The 17,417-nt window shown below is 41.4% G+C and overlaps 1 protein-coding gene across 5 annotated transcripts in view; it reads right to left on the bottom strand.

Annotated features, from left to right (window-relative positions):
• The window catches only part of DOCK8 (dedicator of cytokinesis 8), a 233,481-nt gene that overhangs the window by 159,448 nt on the left and 56,616 nt on the right, over window positions 1–17,417 (bottom strand). For 4 of the 5 annotated variants that reach the window (XM_086415413.1, XM_086415417.1, XM_086415415.1 and 1 more), the window contains 2 exons: window positions 6,561–6,736; window positions 3,830–3,901 (listed from right to left, as the gene is read on the bottom strand). In XM_086415413.1, coding sequence (XP_086271539.1) covers window positions 3,830–3,901; window positions 6,561–6,736 — 248 coding nt within the window. Of the gene's footprint in view, window positions 1–3,829; window positions 3,902–6,560; window positions 6,737–10,077; window positions 10,171–17,417 lie in introns of those variants that run through there. The other variant, XM_086415414.1, reaches the window with a different exon arrangement.

The following is a 17,417-nucleotide window of genomic DNA, read 5'->3' on the forward strand; positions in this document are numbered from 1 at the left end:
ACTTCATACAAGCAAAGCTTTCTATTTGTCAGCTACTGAAAATAGTATGCATACTGACATTACTCCAAAACACATCAGCACAAATTCAATGGCACCCTTCCAGGAGCTGGATAAAACCCGGTCTCCAAAGTCTTTCATCGTTTACCCCACAGAACAAAAATTCTTACTGGAGTATTAGAGAGGTGAGGAAATAAGAATTTCAAATTACTTATGTGTTGTTACAGGTTCTCTGATGTTTCTCTAGCCGGGTGAGTGGAGTATGCCCCCTATTGCTGACTCTTCCCAGCCAGCACCCTAAAATGTATACACAAACACACTGAGAATTCTAGTGTGGGTAGATGTTTCTCATTAGAGGCAACTGTCAAGGTCACTGGCATGGAGACATAAAGCTCAGGACAATATCAAAGAACATCTGATGAACACAAGAGAGAAGGACCTTTTTTACTAGAAAGTGAAAGTATCAGTCACTCAGTCATGTCTGACTCTTTGCGACCCTATAGACTGTAGCTCACCAGGCTCCTCTGTCCATCAGACTTTCTAGGTAAGAATACTGGAGAGGATTGTCATTCCCTTCTCCAGGGGATCTTCTCAACTCAGGGATCAAACCCAGGTCTCCTGCATTGCAGGCAGCTTCTTTATTGACTGAGCCAACAGTGACTAGAAGACAAGTAATTTATTTCTTGGTCACAAATTTAAATGTTACCTTTAAATCTGAGGTCAAATTTTGATTCATTAACCCCTGCAACCCCCCAAAATTCATCAGAGCAGAAACAAAAGAACTCTATTCTTTGTGTTTAAAAAGTAACTTTCTCCTTCAATTCAGTTCAGTTCAGTCGCTCAGTAGGGTCCGACTCTTTGCGTCCCCATGAACCTCAGCACACCAGGCCTCCCTGTCCATCACCAACTCCTGGAGTCCACCCAAACCCATGTCCATCGAGTCGATGATGCCATCCAACCATCTCCTCCTCTGTCATGCCCTTCTCCTCCTGCCCTCAATCTTTCCCAGCATCAGGGTCTTTTCCAATGAGTCAGCTCTTAGCATCAGGTAGCCAGAGTATTGCAGTTTCAGCCTCAACATCAGTCCTTCTAATGAACACGCAGGACTGATCTCCTTTAGGATGGACTGGTTGGATCTCCTTGCAGTCCAACAGACAAACAATTCTAGAGACTCTCAAGAGTCTTCTCCAACACCACAGTTCAAAAGCACCAATTCTTCGGCGCTCAGCTTTCTTTACAGTACAACTCTCACATCCATACATGACTACTGGAAAAACTACAGACTTGACTAGACGGACCTTTGTTGGCAAAGTAATGTCTCTGCTTTTTAATATGCTGTCTCAGTTCAGTTCAGTTCCGTACCTCAGTCGTGTCCAACTCTTTGCGACTCCATGAATCGCAGCACGCCAGGCCTCCCTGTCCATCACCAACTCCTGGAGTTCACTCAGACTCACGTCCATCGAGTCAGTGATGCCATCCAGCCATCTCATCCTCTGTCGTCCCCTTCTCCTCTTGCCTCCAATCCCTCCCAGCATCAGAGTCTTTTTCAATGAGTCAACTCTTCGAATCAGGTGGCCAAAGTACTGGAGTTTCAGCTTTAGCATCATTCCTTCCAAAGAAATCCCAGGGCTGATCTCCTTCAGAATGGACTGGTTGGATCTCCCTGTAGTCCAAGGGACTCTCAAGAGTGGGTTGGTCATAACTTTCTTTCCAAGGAGTAGGCGTCTTTTAATTTCATTGCTGCAATCACCATCTGCAGTGATTTGGGAGCCCAGAAAAATAAAATCAGCTACTGTTTCCACTGTTTCCCCATCTATCTGCCATGAAGTGATGGGACCAGATGCCATGATCTTAATTTTCTGAATGTTGAGCTTTAAGCCAACTTTTTCACTCTACTCTTTCACTTTTAGTAAGAAGCTCTTTAGTTCTTCTTCACTTTCTGCCATAAGGGTGGTGTCATCTGCTTATTGAGGTAATTGATATTTCTCCCAGCAATCTTGATTCCAGCTTGTGCTTCATCCAGCCTAGCGTTTCTCAAGATGTATTCTGCATATAAGTTAAATAAGCAGGGTGACAATATAGAGCCTTGACGTACTCCTTTTCCTATTTGGAACCAGTCTGTTGTTCTATGGCCAGTTCTAACTGTTGCTTCCAAACCTGCATACAGGTTTCTCAAGAGGCAGGTCAGGTGGTCTGGTATGCCCATCTCTTTCAGAATTGTCCATAGTTTATTGTGATCCACACAGTCAAAGGCTTTGGCATAGTCAATAAAGCAGAAATAGATGTTTTTCTGGAACTCTTTTGCTTTTTCCATGATCCAGCAGATGTTGGCAATTTGATCTCTGGATCCTCTGACTTTTCTAAAACCAGCTTAAACATCTGGAAGTTCACAGTTCACATATTGCTGAAGCCTCGCTTGGAGAATTTTGAGCATTACTTTACTAGCGTGTGAGATGAGTGCAATTGTGCAGTAGTTTGAGCATTCTTTGGCATTGCCTTTCTTTGGGATTGGAATGAAAATGGACCTTTTCCAGTCCTGTGGCCACTGCTGAGTTTTCCAAATTTGCTGGCATATTGAGTGCAGCACTTTCACAGCATCATCTTTCAGGATTTGGAATAGCTCAACTGGAATTCCGTCACCTCCACTAACTTTGTTCGTAGTTCTAAGGCCCACTTGACTTCACATTCCAGGATGTCTGGCTCTAGGTCAGTGATCACACCATCGTGATTATGTGGGTCGTGAAGATCTTTTTTGTACAGTTCTTCTGTGTATTCTTGCCACCTCTTCTTAATATCTTCTGCTTCTGTTAGGTCCCTACCATTTCTGTCCTTTATCAATAGGTGAGTGGATAAATAAAACTATGAGTAAATCCATGCAGTGGAATATTATCCAGCAAAAAACAAAATGAGCTATCAAGTCACAAAAAGACATAGAAGGACATGGAAGAAACATAAGTGGTTGCCAGGCAGGAATGACCAGATGGCACACAGGGGATTTTTAGGGCAGTGAAACAATTCAGGATGATACTCCAGTGGCAGATAAACCTCATTATACATTTGTCAAAACCACAGAACGTACAACATAAAAAATAAGCCTTATCATAGACTATGGAATTTAGTTAATAATAATGTATCAACACTGGCTCATCAATTGTATCAAATGTTCCATACTTAGGTAAAATTCTATCAAGGAAGGATAAATTAGTCAGAGAAAGTTGCACAATAAAAATTTGATTTGACCTTTTATCCACAGGTAGGATTTGGAAGATAGATGAAAGAAGAGACGGCATGCCCAGAGGGGAGACAGCAAGAGCAGAGGTGTGGGGGAAGGACTGAGTTGGTCACATGGTGCAATGGCGAGAAAGAGGTCAGCCCAGAGAAAGGATAGGGCTCCAGGAGTTAGGTGATATTAGTTTCAGTAGATAGAGTGGAGCCAGATTGTTAAATCCTTGAAAGGCAAGCAGGTGGTGTTTATATTTGATACAGCAGAAAATAGGATGCCTTATAAGGTATTTGAGCAGGAGAGTGATACAAAATATAGTCAAATGCTCACTATTAATGGATATTGTATTTGCAAATTTACCTTTATGGTAAAATTTATTTGTAATCTCCAAAATCAATGGTCATGGCCATTTAAGGACAAAAAAAAAATCCTAATATGTTAAAAATAAAGGGAAATGTGTAAGACATGGTATATGAGAATTCTCAGTATTTCTAATCAATTTTCTTATAAGCCTAAACTTTTTTTTAAAGTTTAATTTTTTTAAAGTTATTTAAAAAGCTAACAATATAAAGTAAATATACAAGTGAAGAGGGAAAAAAATGAACTTACTTCCGATTCACAATTAGCCACTCCCGAATATAGGTCTGAACACAGTCCCTGACGTGTGGGTCGAGTTCAACCCTAGTGAGACGGAAAAAACATAAAACAAGTTATCACCAGATAAAAACAATGAAGCAATCCTTTATCATAACCAAGGACAGCAGCATGATTTCAAAGCTGTATCAACTGAGAATGGGAAGGGTGTTGTTTTCCAATCCTTTCAAGTATCTGAAATATTCCTAAGGCAGTAACATTTTTACCTTGATGAGACAAACATGTTGGCATTTTATGCTTTGTGTGTTTTCTTTATTACAGAGAACCGTGTTAGACTGTACCTATCCCTGAAGGCATTCTGACACAAGACAGGTAGAGCTAGCTGTAATCACATAGAAAACAGAAGAATAAGTATAAACACCAATCTGTCCCAAGGGTGATCTGGGCATATTTTTTGCTCATGTGTAACCCTGTTAGGACACGCATGTTTTTCTTTCTGGAAGTCCATGAAAGAGGAGTTGTCTTGTGTTTTCAGGAGCTGACGGGCCCTGGCTTTGGTTGGTGATTATTAAGTCGGGTGGCTTTTGTCTACTGGTATAGAGTGAGTCGTGAGATAGACTCTTGGAATACTTCAGAGTCTGGAAATTAGAAATCATGAATTCCCCACAATAGCAAAGGTGGTTTTTTTTGTTTTGTTTTGTGTTGTTTTGCTGTTCTTCCAAATGTGTTGGTACTATAGATAAACAGGTCTAAATGCTCTAAATTATAATTTTCCGGTTTGTAGAAAGATGGACAGTACCTGCCTTGTGGACTGCCTGCTAGTTTTAGATGGAATACTGTAAACGTCAGATGTGTGGTCTCCGGGCCCTAAGTACCCACACCCCAGCCCATTCCTTATTCCTTATGTGACCCTGGGCCCGTCACCGAGCCCTTCTCAGTCTCCTCATCATACGTGGTGGCAGTAATCACGCAGTGCTCCTTGGGAGAGCTGTGACGAAGATGAAGTCTGTGAGGCTCTGAGATGAGCGTCTGGCACATAGTGAGACCTCCCTGTGACAGGTCACATTCGTGTGCCATTCCTTCTGCACGAGACACTAGGGCAATCCCTCTATGTGTATTAATTCAGTATCAGTCAGCTCCACAGAGCAGGCACTAACATTATTCTCATTTTGCAGAGGGAGGAGATGAAAACATCTTGCTCAAAGTCACTCAGCAAGTGGAAGAACAGGGACTTGACCCAGGCTGTTCACTTAGGAGTGTAGGCTTACACCCACTACACTATCACACCTCAACAGCAAGTTCCTAGGTAGGCAAGTGGGTTCAACAGGAGTCAGCTGCTGTTTGCTCTGATGATGGTGATACTTTCCTGGGCTTTAATTATACACCAGACTTTTGGGCAACGATTGAAACAGTAGAGATTGTGAAAGCCATCAGACAGATAATGTGTTAGTTATCAATTCTGGTGACAGGGCAGTATTATGCTCAAAAACTGAGCATAATTATCTCTTCTATCAAATTTCAAAAAAAGAATCCTTCTACATGTAAACTGATTGTATTTTAAACAGGCTTTCCCCAGATTCTGATCTCTTTTGAAGACAACCATATATTTTACACAAAAAAACAAAACTGAATGATTCTCTACCAAAGGTAACAATTATAGATGTTACCAATGTGAAAGTCACATCTGAACAAATGGACTGACAACAGGGAAGAACGTTTCCCAAGGATCACCATGATTTTGTTTTCTGGGAAGTGAGTGTCTTCAAAATGTTAAGAGCCGAGAATGTGGTCAGCTCTTCTATGTGAATGAGAACTATCTAAACAAAGAATAAAGGGTCAAAACAATACCATGTCATTGTCATCCAACTTCCTAAACGGTGATGAAATAAAGTCCAAACTAAAACTGAAATATCCCCGAGTAATGAGGGCAGTGGCCTGTTTCATGGTATCCTTTCCAGGACTTTTTGGGAAAGAAGAGAAGGTTGAAAATGTCCAGGAGGATGTGAATCTTAATCTGCTTTAGAAAATGAATGCAAATAAAAGCTCATCCTAAACCTCCAAAGAGACACTGCTTTCTACACTATGGACATAAAGATGTTACATCTAAAAATAATTCCATCGTTTGATACCAATGCCTACACCTGTAACCACATGGATTAACCCACTGGAGAAACTCAACCCTAAGTAGCTATTCACTTATTCACACTACAGAGCTTTCCCCATTGTTTTTCCACTTGACAAAACTTGCTTCAAAAGCAGGAACTTTGCCTTATTCATCTTTTTATCCCTGTTCTCAGCACACAGGAGATGCTCAAGAAAAGTGGATTGAACTTACTTTTGTGACTTGATCCAGTCTCATATATGGGAAGCAATTAAAATGCTTCTGAATGGAAGCAGTTCAATGATTATTATTTTCGGAAACTGAGATCTCCTGAGGTCTCACTGAGCTGACATCTGGGAAGTCTGGGTCTAGAATCTGCGCTCTTCACTTCTTCTTAAGCAGTCCATTTTGTCCCACTGCAGTCCTTTAACTGACTTAGACCCCAAGTGGCTTTTCAAAGCCTTTGGTCAAACCAATTCAAAAACTATCCACCTGGAAGTGATAGTACCATAGAAGTTATCCTGCACATCTTGATAGATCTGAGTAATGTCACTTGTAAGAAAGTCCAGAATTAGGGTATCTCCCCCTTACCACAAACAGTCACGACAGGCATAATCCCATCCACATTTTCAGAAAACAATTTACCCTTCCTCCGGCAAAGAGGGCTGCAAAGTTCGACATTCCTTCGGCGTGAACGCCACATCCAAGTCGTCCTCGGAGAAGTCTCCCAGCTCCTGGGCAAGCTCCACATCCAGGCTGTTCAGGTGTGTCATCAGAAGCCCTTCGAAGTCCACTGGCTCCACTGGGTCATAGAACTGAGGCTGGGGGCAGCGAAAGGACAAGGACGTTCCCACACGGTTTGGGATAAAAGTGCTAAGGTGACAGCAGATGCATGCCTTGCCCTCGCTCTCCTCCCAGCTAAGTGGGGCTGATGTCAAACACAGAAGCGGTGATATGGAAAGGAAAAGAAACGCAGCGTGGAGAGTCAAGTCAGAACACGGTGAGTAATTAAAATCACACCCCAAGGCAGAATTTTTCTCTGTTTAATTGCATCTTGATGAGGATTCCTAAGGAGATCCAAAATGAAATCACAAGGTTTTGCTGCATTTTTATAATTTCTCTTGCCAAAGCTCTCTGAGGCCACGTTTACCCAAATATAGTGAAGCAGCGAACTGGAGGCAATTTTCTAGAAATTCAGGTAAACTCAACTCAGAGTATTCAGGTAAACTCAACTCAGAGTATTCAGGTACAGTGTTTTATTTGGCCCAAGTCATCCTCTACATTGATTCTTGAAACCACTTCATTCGTAATCACAGCCCACAGTGAACCAGCCTGGGTGGCTGGGACACTCCAAGGCAGTGATTTCCAAATACCGCTGGGCTGCCTGGTGCCGGCAGGGAAGAAGCTGTCACTGACTGACTGCAGTTAATGAGCAAACTAAGGACAACGGGCTAAGTATTCGGAAGGCTAAATGTACCTGCTTTAAAAGGATTGTTTTTTGGGGTTTTAGTGTTGATTTTTGTTTTGGTGTTTGCTTTTTTGTTTGTTCTTCTATTATATCCTTCCACAGTGGGGAGGGGGCGGGGAAGAAATGTTAAAAATAGATGGTAATTTAAAAATTAACTTTCCTCAGGTGATAAAAGAAAAATGCATGAAAGTGTTAGTCTCTCAGTCACATCCAACTTTTTTCAACCCCCTGGACTGTAACCCACCAGGCTCCTCTGCCCATGGGATTCTCCAGGAAGGAATACTGGAATACCCCAGATGTTCCCTTTTGCAAGGGATCTTCCCAACCCAGGGATTGAACCCAGGTCTCCCACATTGCAGGCTGATTCTTTACCCTCTGAGCCACCAGAAAAAGTTGGCAATTCCACAAATATTTTTTCTACCTTGTGAAACTCACTTAGACTTAGGAAACCACTGCCTTAATGGAATAAAGATAATTTAGATCAAGTTGACGTGTGTAGTAGTGGTATAAGTAGTGGTAATAACAACAGCAATAGCAGCAGCTCCGTGGTGTTCATTTATGGCAGACAATTTGGAGTCATCAGTCCAGCAAACACCCCAGATTCTTGACTTGTACTGTCTCGCTCTGAAACAAGGACAGATCCAAAGAAAGTGCTGACAAAACCGGTTTTTCATCATCCTGAAACCATACACCAGACTAGATGTAAGGCTCTAGGTTGGAGAAGAGGAACAAAGTGTCATGGAAGAGGCAAGAAGATTAGAGAATGTAAGTGTGGCTTGCCCCGTCTCCTCTCACCTCTGTGTCCCTGGTGGTGGTGGAGACGTGAGTGACACAGGGAAGAGTGAGGGCAAAGCTGACAAGGGAGCAAACACAGGGCTTCCTTGTCTGAGATTCTTGAAGGGCTGGCTCACATAATGCCCTATGGCAGCTGGATCAAAGAGGGCCGAAGAGAAGGGAACAGGAAGTCCTTCACTAGGAGAGCGCAAAGACACTCCCCTGGCAGCCCAAGGCTCTATGAGGCATGACTGGGGACAGAGAAGTCTCCCTGGGCTCTGACTGGGGACCTGGAGGTCACTAAGAAGAGGAGCACAGGTTTTAGAGTGGGCCTCTCCAAATGAATCAGCTAGGGCCAGCAGCAGGCAGGCTCAGAGAGCCTGGGGTCAGCCTATGCAGAAGCAGGTGGGGACAGAGTTTGCAAAAAGACACTGTTGACATCCGCCAGGGGGAACAACAGGCACTATACATGCACGGAACCAAAAAAAATCTACTGTAGACTGTCATGAGACCAACCCCCAAAAAGAAAGCAGACTTTCCCACTCCCTACCACAACATGGCACAGAGTTCAGGGAAAGGGACTGAAATGACTTCACCTTGAAATGAAGAGGCTGCACTGTTTGCATACTTCACCTTATTACTGTTAAATTTACACCCCTGAACTAGAAGTTGTTGAGCACTACGTGCCAAGAAGTTGTCATTCTAGACATTATCTCATTTAATCCTCACCAGAACTCTGTAAGGTTTTACTTTACAGATGAGGACACTGAAGGCTAGAAATTTAAGAATTCACCCAGGCATGACTGCATAGCTGGGAAGTAGTCACTGTGGAATTCAAATCTAGGCAGACTCCTAATTTTGCTTTCTCTTGCAGGTTCTCCATGGAACCTAGATTTCCAGAAATAACTAAAACATGAGACAGCAGTAAGTGTGTTTAGAAGACAGTGAAAAATCCATTTATTTCCACCCACAAGCTCTACTCTGAACTTCTCATGAGATTGGCTCCTCAAATTAATAATCATGAAGTAATTCATTAAAATAATACTAAATGTTAAATTTACCATAAGGAATATCAATTATTTAAGCAGAGGCATTGAAAAGATACACTGAAAAATTACACTGAAGCAAAATTTGCAGCAATGTAGATACTAGCGCTGCTGCTGCTGTTAAGTCACTTCAGTCATGTCCGACTCTGTGCCACCCCATAGACGGCAGCCCACCAGGCTTCCCCATCCCTGGGATTCTCCAGGCAAGAACACTGGAGTGGGCTGCCATTTCCTTCTCCAATGCATGAAAGTGAAAAGTGAAAGTGAAGTCGCTCAGTCGTGTCCGACTCCTAGCGACCCTGTGGACTGCAGCCCACCAGGCTCCTCTGTCCATGGGATTTTCCAGGCAAGAGTACTGGAGTGGGGTGCCATTGCCTAACTAGTAAGTAGAAGCCTCCAAAAAGAAATGGCATTTGTGTGAAATCATCAGAGAGAAAAAAAATTTAGGTCCAGTCTAAGTATTATAATTGTCACATCCCTAAAATTTTAAAGGGCTTCCCTGGTGGCTCAGACAGTAAAGAATCTGCCTGCAATATGGGAAACCCAGGTTTGATCCCTGGATTGGGAAGATATTATGGAGAAGGGAATGGCAACCCACTCTAGTATTTTTGCCTTGAGAATTCCATGGACAGAGGAGCCTGGCAGGCTACAGTCCATGGGATCACAGAGTTAGACACTGGAAGACTGAGCAACTAATACTTTCTCACTTTTTAAAATTCAAAGTCACAAGGATTAGAAAAAAAGCCTGGCTGATAATGGCACCTATCACCTATTGGACAGGCTGCCCAAGAGCCAGGGAAAAAGGACAGCTGACTTCCTCATTCAGCAATTACTTGCTGAACATCTACTAAATGCATGTCACTGGGGGACTTACCTGGTGGTCCAGTGTCACTCCCAATGCAAAAGGCCCGTGTTTGATCCCTGGTTGGGGAACTAGATCTCGCATGCTGCAACTAGAAGGGCCCAAGTGTCACAACTAAGACCCAGTGCAGCCGAATAAATAATCAATAGAGACAAATATTTTAAAAAAATAAACAAACACAAGTCACTGAGCTGGCCCTTATGGAGCTGCTCTTTCTACAGATCTTGAGTCGACTGTGGGACAGGGAAGTCTGACACTTTCTCACATATAAAATAATGCTATCTTTGGAGGGGGGAGCTATGAAAAAGTATATAGTATCATCATTGAACACTGTGTGGCCAATGTGCCAAATGCAATATGCACAATTGATCATAAAGTCATAATACTCTTAAGGTGTGAATCTACTTCAGGACTGAAGAGACTATAAAAATAAGCCATAATGATAGAATTACTGAGCATTAGTCTAACACTACACACAGCCACCATTAAATAACTAGTCACCCTACACTTTCTATGCTGAAACTAACAAGGGAGGAAACTGTTGTTTCAAAGATGAGATAAACTAGCCCTGCTGTTGGCAAGTGAGTGGAGATGCCAGCTACTGTTAACTAGGCCTCTGAGCAAGTTGCTCCTCTTGCATATTCAAATAATAAACAGGAACCAAAAGAGATTTCTGTTCTCCAAGTTATCTGAAGTCAATCTCAAGAGTGAGTTTTATATATTATGAAGCAATCAACACATACCCACATACACAATGCTATTTAGGTATAAACAAATATTGAGGAGATTTACAGTGGTATTGTGTTTCACTGGGCTGAAGTTTGGGAATGGAGTGGGGCGGGGGAGCGGGGGATGTTCTAAGATCAGTCCCTCAGCCTCTTGGGAGAATAAAAGTCAAACATGAAAATTTATTGTTTTTGTTTTCTCTGCTACTGAGTTATATGTGACCTTCTAATCAGTGGAGACTCAGACTAGTTTGAATGGTCCAAAGTACTTATCCAAGGAATTATCATTTGTTAAAATAATGTATGAAAAAAACCTAAATAATCAAAATAAAAACAAAACAAAAGAATAACTTAAGATAGCAAATTATCCTAAATCAGACTTTGACTGCAATGGCTTTGTGATGTGTCAACTTGGCTCAGCAGAACTACATTCCTCCAGATTCCCTTCCTAGTATTTTTCCAGGTGTGGTGGGCTACAAGGGTGTTCTCTTGCCAGAACTGGAGGACAGAAGGGAGGCTGCAGTTATTCGGTAGCATACACATACCTACTGATACAATCAACACCATTTGAAGTGCTGCTGTAATGTGACATTACAGACATTACAGACTTAAATTAATCAAAAGGGAGATTAGCCTGGGTGGCCTGACTTAACCAGTTGGATGCCTTTTCAAAGAGGTTGGAGGCTCTCTGGAATTTCCAGGGCTTTAAGCTTTAGATCTCACCCATGGAGTTCCAGCTTGTTATGATCTTGTCTTCCTGATTGCCCTGTGGACCTCAGGCTTGCTTGGCCAGCCACCACCAGTGGCTAAGCCAATGCCCTGTAATCAATTCCTTATCATACGTGAAGATAAATCCTCTACCAGCTCCACTGCTCCAGTTGAATCCAGACTAATACACCTACTTTCACTCCTTCAACATATACTCACTGGTGTCCTAAGCAGTCCAGCAGTAGGCCAAGGAGACACAGTCAATGCCCTCAATCAATTTTCAACACTCCTCTAGTGAAGATTTGTGCAGTCTTTCTTTCTAGCTATTTTTTTTTTTCCTCAGAGGTCTGATCAACAGAAGACTAGAATACACAAAAATAGTATAAATACTTTAAAGGCTTAAATTATTCACAAATATTCATTTTTTAAATGAAGAGGGTCTGAATTTTTCTTTGTCCTTTAATGTACATCAATGGCTAGTTCTCCTGACATGGGGTACGATTCAACTTGAAACTGAAAATTTCTACAGCACCAGAACCATGTCTGTTGAAAATTAATCTATGTAGCCATAGCACAGCAGTCAACACCCTGACAGAAGATTAAAATGACAAATCTGGACATTATCTCACAAATAAGGATAATGAAAAACAGAGAGGTTAAATGACTTGGCCCAAGTCACACAGGTAATCATAAGGATGTACGTGTGTGTAATCAGCCATATCCAACTCTTTCCACCCCACAGACTGCAGCCCACCAGGCTCCTCTGTCCATGGGATTTCCCAGCAAGAATACTGAAACTGTTTGCCAATTCCTCCTCCAAGGGATCTTCCCAACCCAGGTTTTGAACTGGTGTTTCTTGCATCTGCTGCACTGGCAGGCAGATTCTTTACCACTGCACCACCCAGAAAGGACCACAAGGGACCGGGTACTTTGTCACAGCTTGAGGGAAACTTCATGCCCGTTGGCTGGGGGTAGGGGAGGAGGCATGATGCTTCTAGGTGCCTTGTCCTTGTACCATCAGGCATGTTTATCCCTATGGTGCTGCTGCTGCTAAGTCACTTCAGTCCTGTCCGACTCTGTGTGACCCCATAGACGGCAGCCCACCAGGCTCCCCTGTCCCTGGGATTCTCCAGGCAAGAACACTGGAGTGGGTTGCCATTTCCTTCTCCGATGCATGAAAGTGAAAAGTGAAAGTGAAGTCGCTCAGTCGTGTCCGACCCTCAGCGACCCCATGGACTGTAGCCTACAGGCTCCTCTGTCCATGGGATTTTCCAGGCAGGAATACTGGAGTGGAGTGCCATTGACTGGTCCTCAAACTGACTTGGCTGTTCATGAGAGACAAGCCTTGGTCAGTGTCACCCAAGACCTTCACGTCGCCAAATTCAATGGCTGTTGCTCATTCCTGGTTTATCTACAGCACTGGACAGTTAATCACTCTCTCCTTGAAGCACTTTCTTCACCTGGAGAGGGACAAACTGTCCTAGTGTATCCCAAGTTCTGCAAGTCCATGTACCAGGAAACCCCTCAGTCCAGCAAACTGGAGCAGACACTTGGTCACTCCACCTCTGGGACACCACTTTTTCTAGGTTCTCCTTTCGCTTTGCAGTGCCCTCAGGTTGCGTCCTAAAAGAGCTTCTCTCCCCAGTCTGAATTTACTCCCATATGATGTCATCTATGTCCATGACTTTAAATAATTTTTTTTTTCTTTTTAAAACTATAGGTATGTATCTGTAGCCTCAATCTTTGTCCTGACATTCAGGTTGATTTTTCCAATTGTACTTCAACATCACTCTCTGGTAATCTAACAGGGCCTCTCAAACATAACAAATTCAAAATTACTTAATTTTCTTGCTGATCTGCTCTTCTTATATCCTTCAAGTCTCTGCATCTCAGCAAGCGGCAATTCCATTCCACCAGCTGTACAGGGGAAAATCTTTTGGGTCAATGTCGATTTCTCTCTCTCTCACATCGTACATATTATCTATCAGAAAATCCCATCCACTTTACTTTTGAAATCTATCTAGGATCCAACAACTTCTCACCTTTTCTACTGCGACTACCCATTTCCAAAGCACTGCCATCATTTTTCCTGAGTTATTGTGTCAATTTCCTAACTGCCCTCCCCACCTATGTGGAATCTATCTCCACATAGCAGCAAGAATGATCTTTATAAAAAAGAACCTTATAAGCAATCTTTATAATAAAAATGCAAATTGTGCTAAGCCAGCACTTCCAATAATAAATTCCCATTTCAATCCAAGTAAGGGCCAAAATTCTTCTAGAGGCCTATGACTCAGCCTTGATTCTTCTACCATCTCATCTCCTACTGCCCTCTCTGCTTAGCCCATTGTCTGCATCCTGACTGTTCCTGCAGCATGCCACGTGCTCTTGCTTTGGGACTTTGAATGTGCTGTTTCTTCTAAATCGAATACTCTTCCTTCAAATACTTGTCAAGTTCATTCATAATTCTTCCCAAGCGTCTCCTTTCTAGACCTGCAGCCCCTCGCAGACCACTCAATCCAAAATAGTCCCCTCTTCTGTGTCACTCTCTATTCCCTATCCATGTTTCATTCTTTAAGCACTTACTATCCCTCGATATACTCTACATTCACTTATTTGTCTATGTCTCTCATTCTAGAATGCAAGCTCATGAAGACAGACGCTTTGTTACATTCACTATTGTAACCCCAGCTCCTAGAGCAATTCCTGGCACAGAGTGAGACCTATATATATTTCCTGAATGAATGAATACCTAAAGCAATCCTCTTGGCTCTTCTACTATCTTGAAGCAAACAGAGCATAAGGCAGTAAAGTTCTCCGGCTTCAATATCTCAAAGCACTTCATGGCTTAGATTAAGGAACACTTCTCTGCTTCCACCAGTGGCAATCTTCCACCGATGCCACTGCACAGAAGATACTGACATGCCACAACGGACATCAATCTAATCTTACCAAGACTGGTTTGATTCCTGTGCTTTACAATGACAGTAATGAAACTCATGCTCTGCATGCAGGGTGGCATTCATTTGACCTTCCATTGTGAATGTCCGTGAAAATTATAATGACATCTTCATTTTCCATCATGTCCCCTCCAGTTAAATCACTGAAACCTAAGGACAGCCCAACTTCTGGAAAGATGAAGCACAAAGGAAAAATAAAAGAAGATCACCATGTTCATCAGGTGATCCATCATTTAGATTATCCTTGGTAACAGAACAAAAAGGTTGCTTGATTACATAGAAACTTAAACATGTAACAAAAATGAGTATGAGACCTCCTTTTTTTCCTTCATAACTGTTATATGCAAGCACGTCGTGTAACCATGGTGTTTTCGTTTATATCCAGGATGTGGCTTTCTACATCCTTCTCTTTAGCAAGAACTGTTCTGGCCCAGCTGATTCATTCCATTTTACTTCACAATTTTTCTATTCTCATTTTTAAAAATAAGATTTTCCCTCTATAAAAATGTAGGTTAAGTTATTAACTATGCACATAGTGTCTCAAATTCTTTCTAAGTTAGGGCAAAGATGACCTACCTTTCTACTCTTGTATATTTCACTCTCCTTTCTACTTTGAATAATCAGAAAAAAATGGTTTTAATATTTTATGGATTCTTCTTAATGAAGACACTAATACATAGTTTTTTGCTTTTATAGGTGATTGGCATCAGGGGGTATGCAACCTATTTACATGCCCACGGCACAGGACTATTAAGAGTGTCACAAAAGACCCAGGGTAAGTCTGCATCATTGCATTTTGTCTATAAAACCAAATCTAAATGGTAGATCCTCTTCATATTAAAAAATGCAAAATTTTTATTTGTTTTATCTACTTTGAAAATGTATGTATACACAATCATCACAGCTAACATTTACAATTAGAGTTAAAAAAACAAAAACCCAATAACACTACACACACACACACACACACACAAATACCCACAAAATCAAACACGTCCTTCCTCTCATTTGATTTATCAGATTTATGACAGAATCCACTATAGGCATATAAAAGTATATCTACAGGATCAGCAAGTAGCCTTCACTTACTCACTTTCTGAAATGCAGAGCAGCCAGGACACAAAAGGAACTCTGCCTTTCTTATGTTCCTCCTCCTATCAACATCTGGACTACTGCTATGTATATAGGTTCTTTAAATGATCCTCAATCTGGACCACATGTAAAGTCCCAGGGAACTTTAAAATAATGATATTTGGGATTCTGCTGTAATTGTTCTATGAGAGGACACAGGTGTGTTTCTAAAGGTCTCAGGTGATTCTAATTAGAGCCAGGGTTGCGAACCTTCCTCTAAATCTTCTCAGCCTCCCACTTCAAGCCTTTACTTCTTTTTTTTTTTTATCTTAGATCTTTCTCTCCTCAGAATACCTACCATACTCAAAGCCAGTTTGGATTCTCTATTTTATCTGCCCTCCCAAATATATCATAAGGTCCTTCGAAGGCAAAAGCATCTCCTATTCATCTTCTGGAAATCTCCCACAGTGTCTCCATAGTGCCAAATACATAGACAGCAGCATTAGCCTCTATTTACACAGAATCTGTTTTATCCTTCTGTATTAACCCTAATAGGGGTAGCATTACTATGCCCAGAGTGCAAGTGAAGAAACTGAGGCCCTAGTCAAGGTTAAGTAACTTGCCCCCTAAGTGATAGTTATACTCCACCCCGGATCCACCTGACTGCAAGTTCCTGCCTCTTGCAAAACAACAAGAAGCTTATAATTGATTGGGTTTTAGATAATGTCAATTTCTAAAAAGCACATAAAAAGCTATGCAACGTCACTAATTATTAGAGAAATGCAATCAAAACCAAAATGAGCTATCACCTCACACAGGTCAGAATGGCCATTATCAAAAAACGTACAAACAATAAATGGCTGGAGAAGGTGCGGAGAAAAGGGAACCTTCCTACTCTGTTGGTAGGAATGTAAATTTGTACAACCACTATGGAAAACAGTATGGAGGTTCCTTAAGAAAAAAAAAACAAAACTATCATATGATTCAACAAACCCATTCCTGGGCATGTATCTGGGGAAACCATACTTCAAAAAGATACAGGCACTCCAATGTTCACTGCAGCACATTTACAATAACCAAGACATGGAAGCAACCTAAATGTCCATCAACAGAGGAAGGGATAAAAATGTGGTACACATAATGGAATATTGCTTAGCCATAAAGAAATGAAATAATGCTACTTGAAGCAACATGGATGGATCTAGAGATGATCATACCAAATGAAGTAAGTCAGACAAAGACAAACATATGATACCACTTATATATGGAATCTTAAAAAATGATAGAAATGAACTTATTTACAAAGCAGACACAGACTCACAGACTTTGAAAACAAACTTAGGGTTACTAAAGGGGCAAGGGGGTGGAGGAGAGATAAATTAGGAGTTTAGGATTAACATGTGTATATATAGTAATACACACTACTATATATAAAACAGAAAGTCAGCAAGGACCTACTGTATACCGGGAACTCTACCAAATATTCTATAATAACCTATATGAGGAAAGAATCTGAAAAAGAATGGATACATGTATAACTGAATCACTTTGTTGTACACTTGAAACTAGCACAGCATTGTAAATCAACTCTACTCCACTATAAAATAAACATTAAATTTTAAAAATATAATAAATAACTTGGTGCCAATTCAATACTCTTAAAAATTAAACAATTATTTATATCAGCATGTGGGGTTGTTGAAATGGTGGTTCCATAAACAAAGGTAAGGGAAATAAAAGTCAAAATGCACTTAGTCAAATTTTTCAATCATCTAAAATCTTACAATGAACAGTCTATGGCTTCTCATTTAAGAAGAGCTGCTTCAGGTTGAGAATCTTTAGGTGATAAACTATTCCTCTGCCTTTCCAGAAATAAATCTCCCTGAAA

Source organism: Bos grunniens, chromosome 8, assembly GCF_055505025.1.
Source record: "Bos grunniens cultivar Pamir isolate PY7600 chromosome 8, Bosgru_T2T1.0, whole genome shotgun sequence".
Lineage (NCBI taxonomy): Eukaryota > Metazoa > Chordata > Mammalia > Artiodactyla > Bovidae > Bos > Bos grunniens.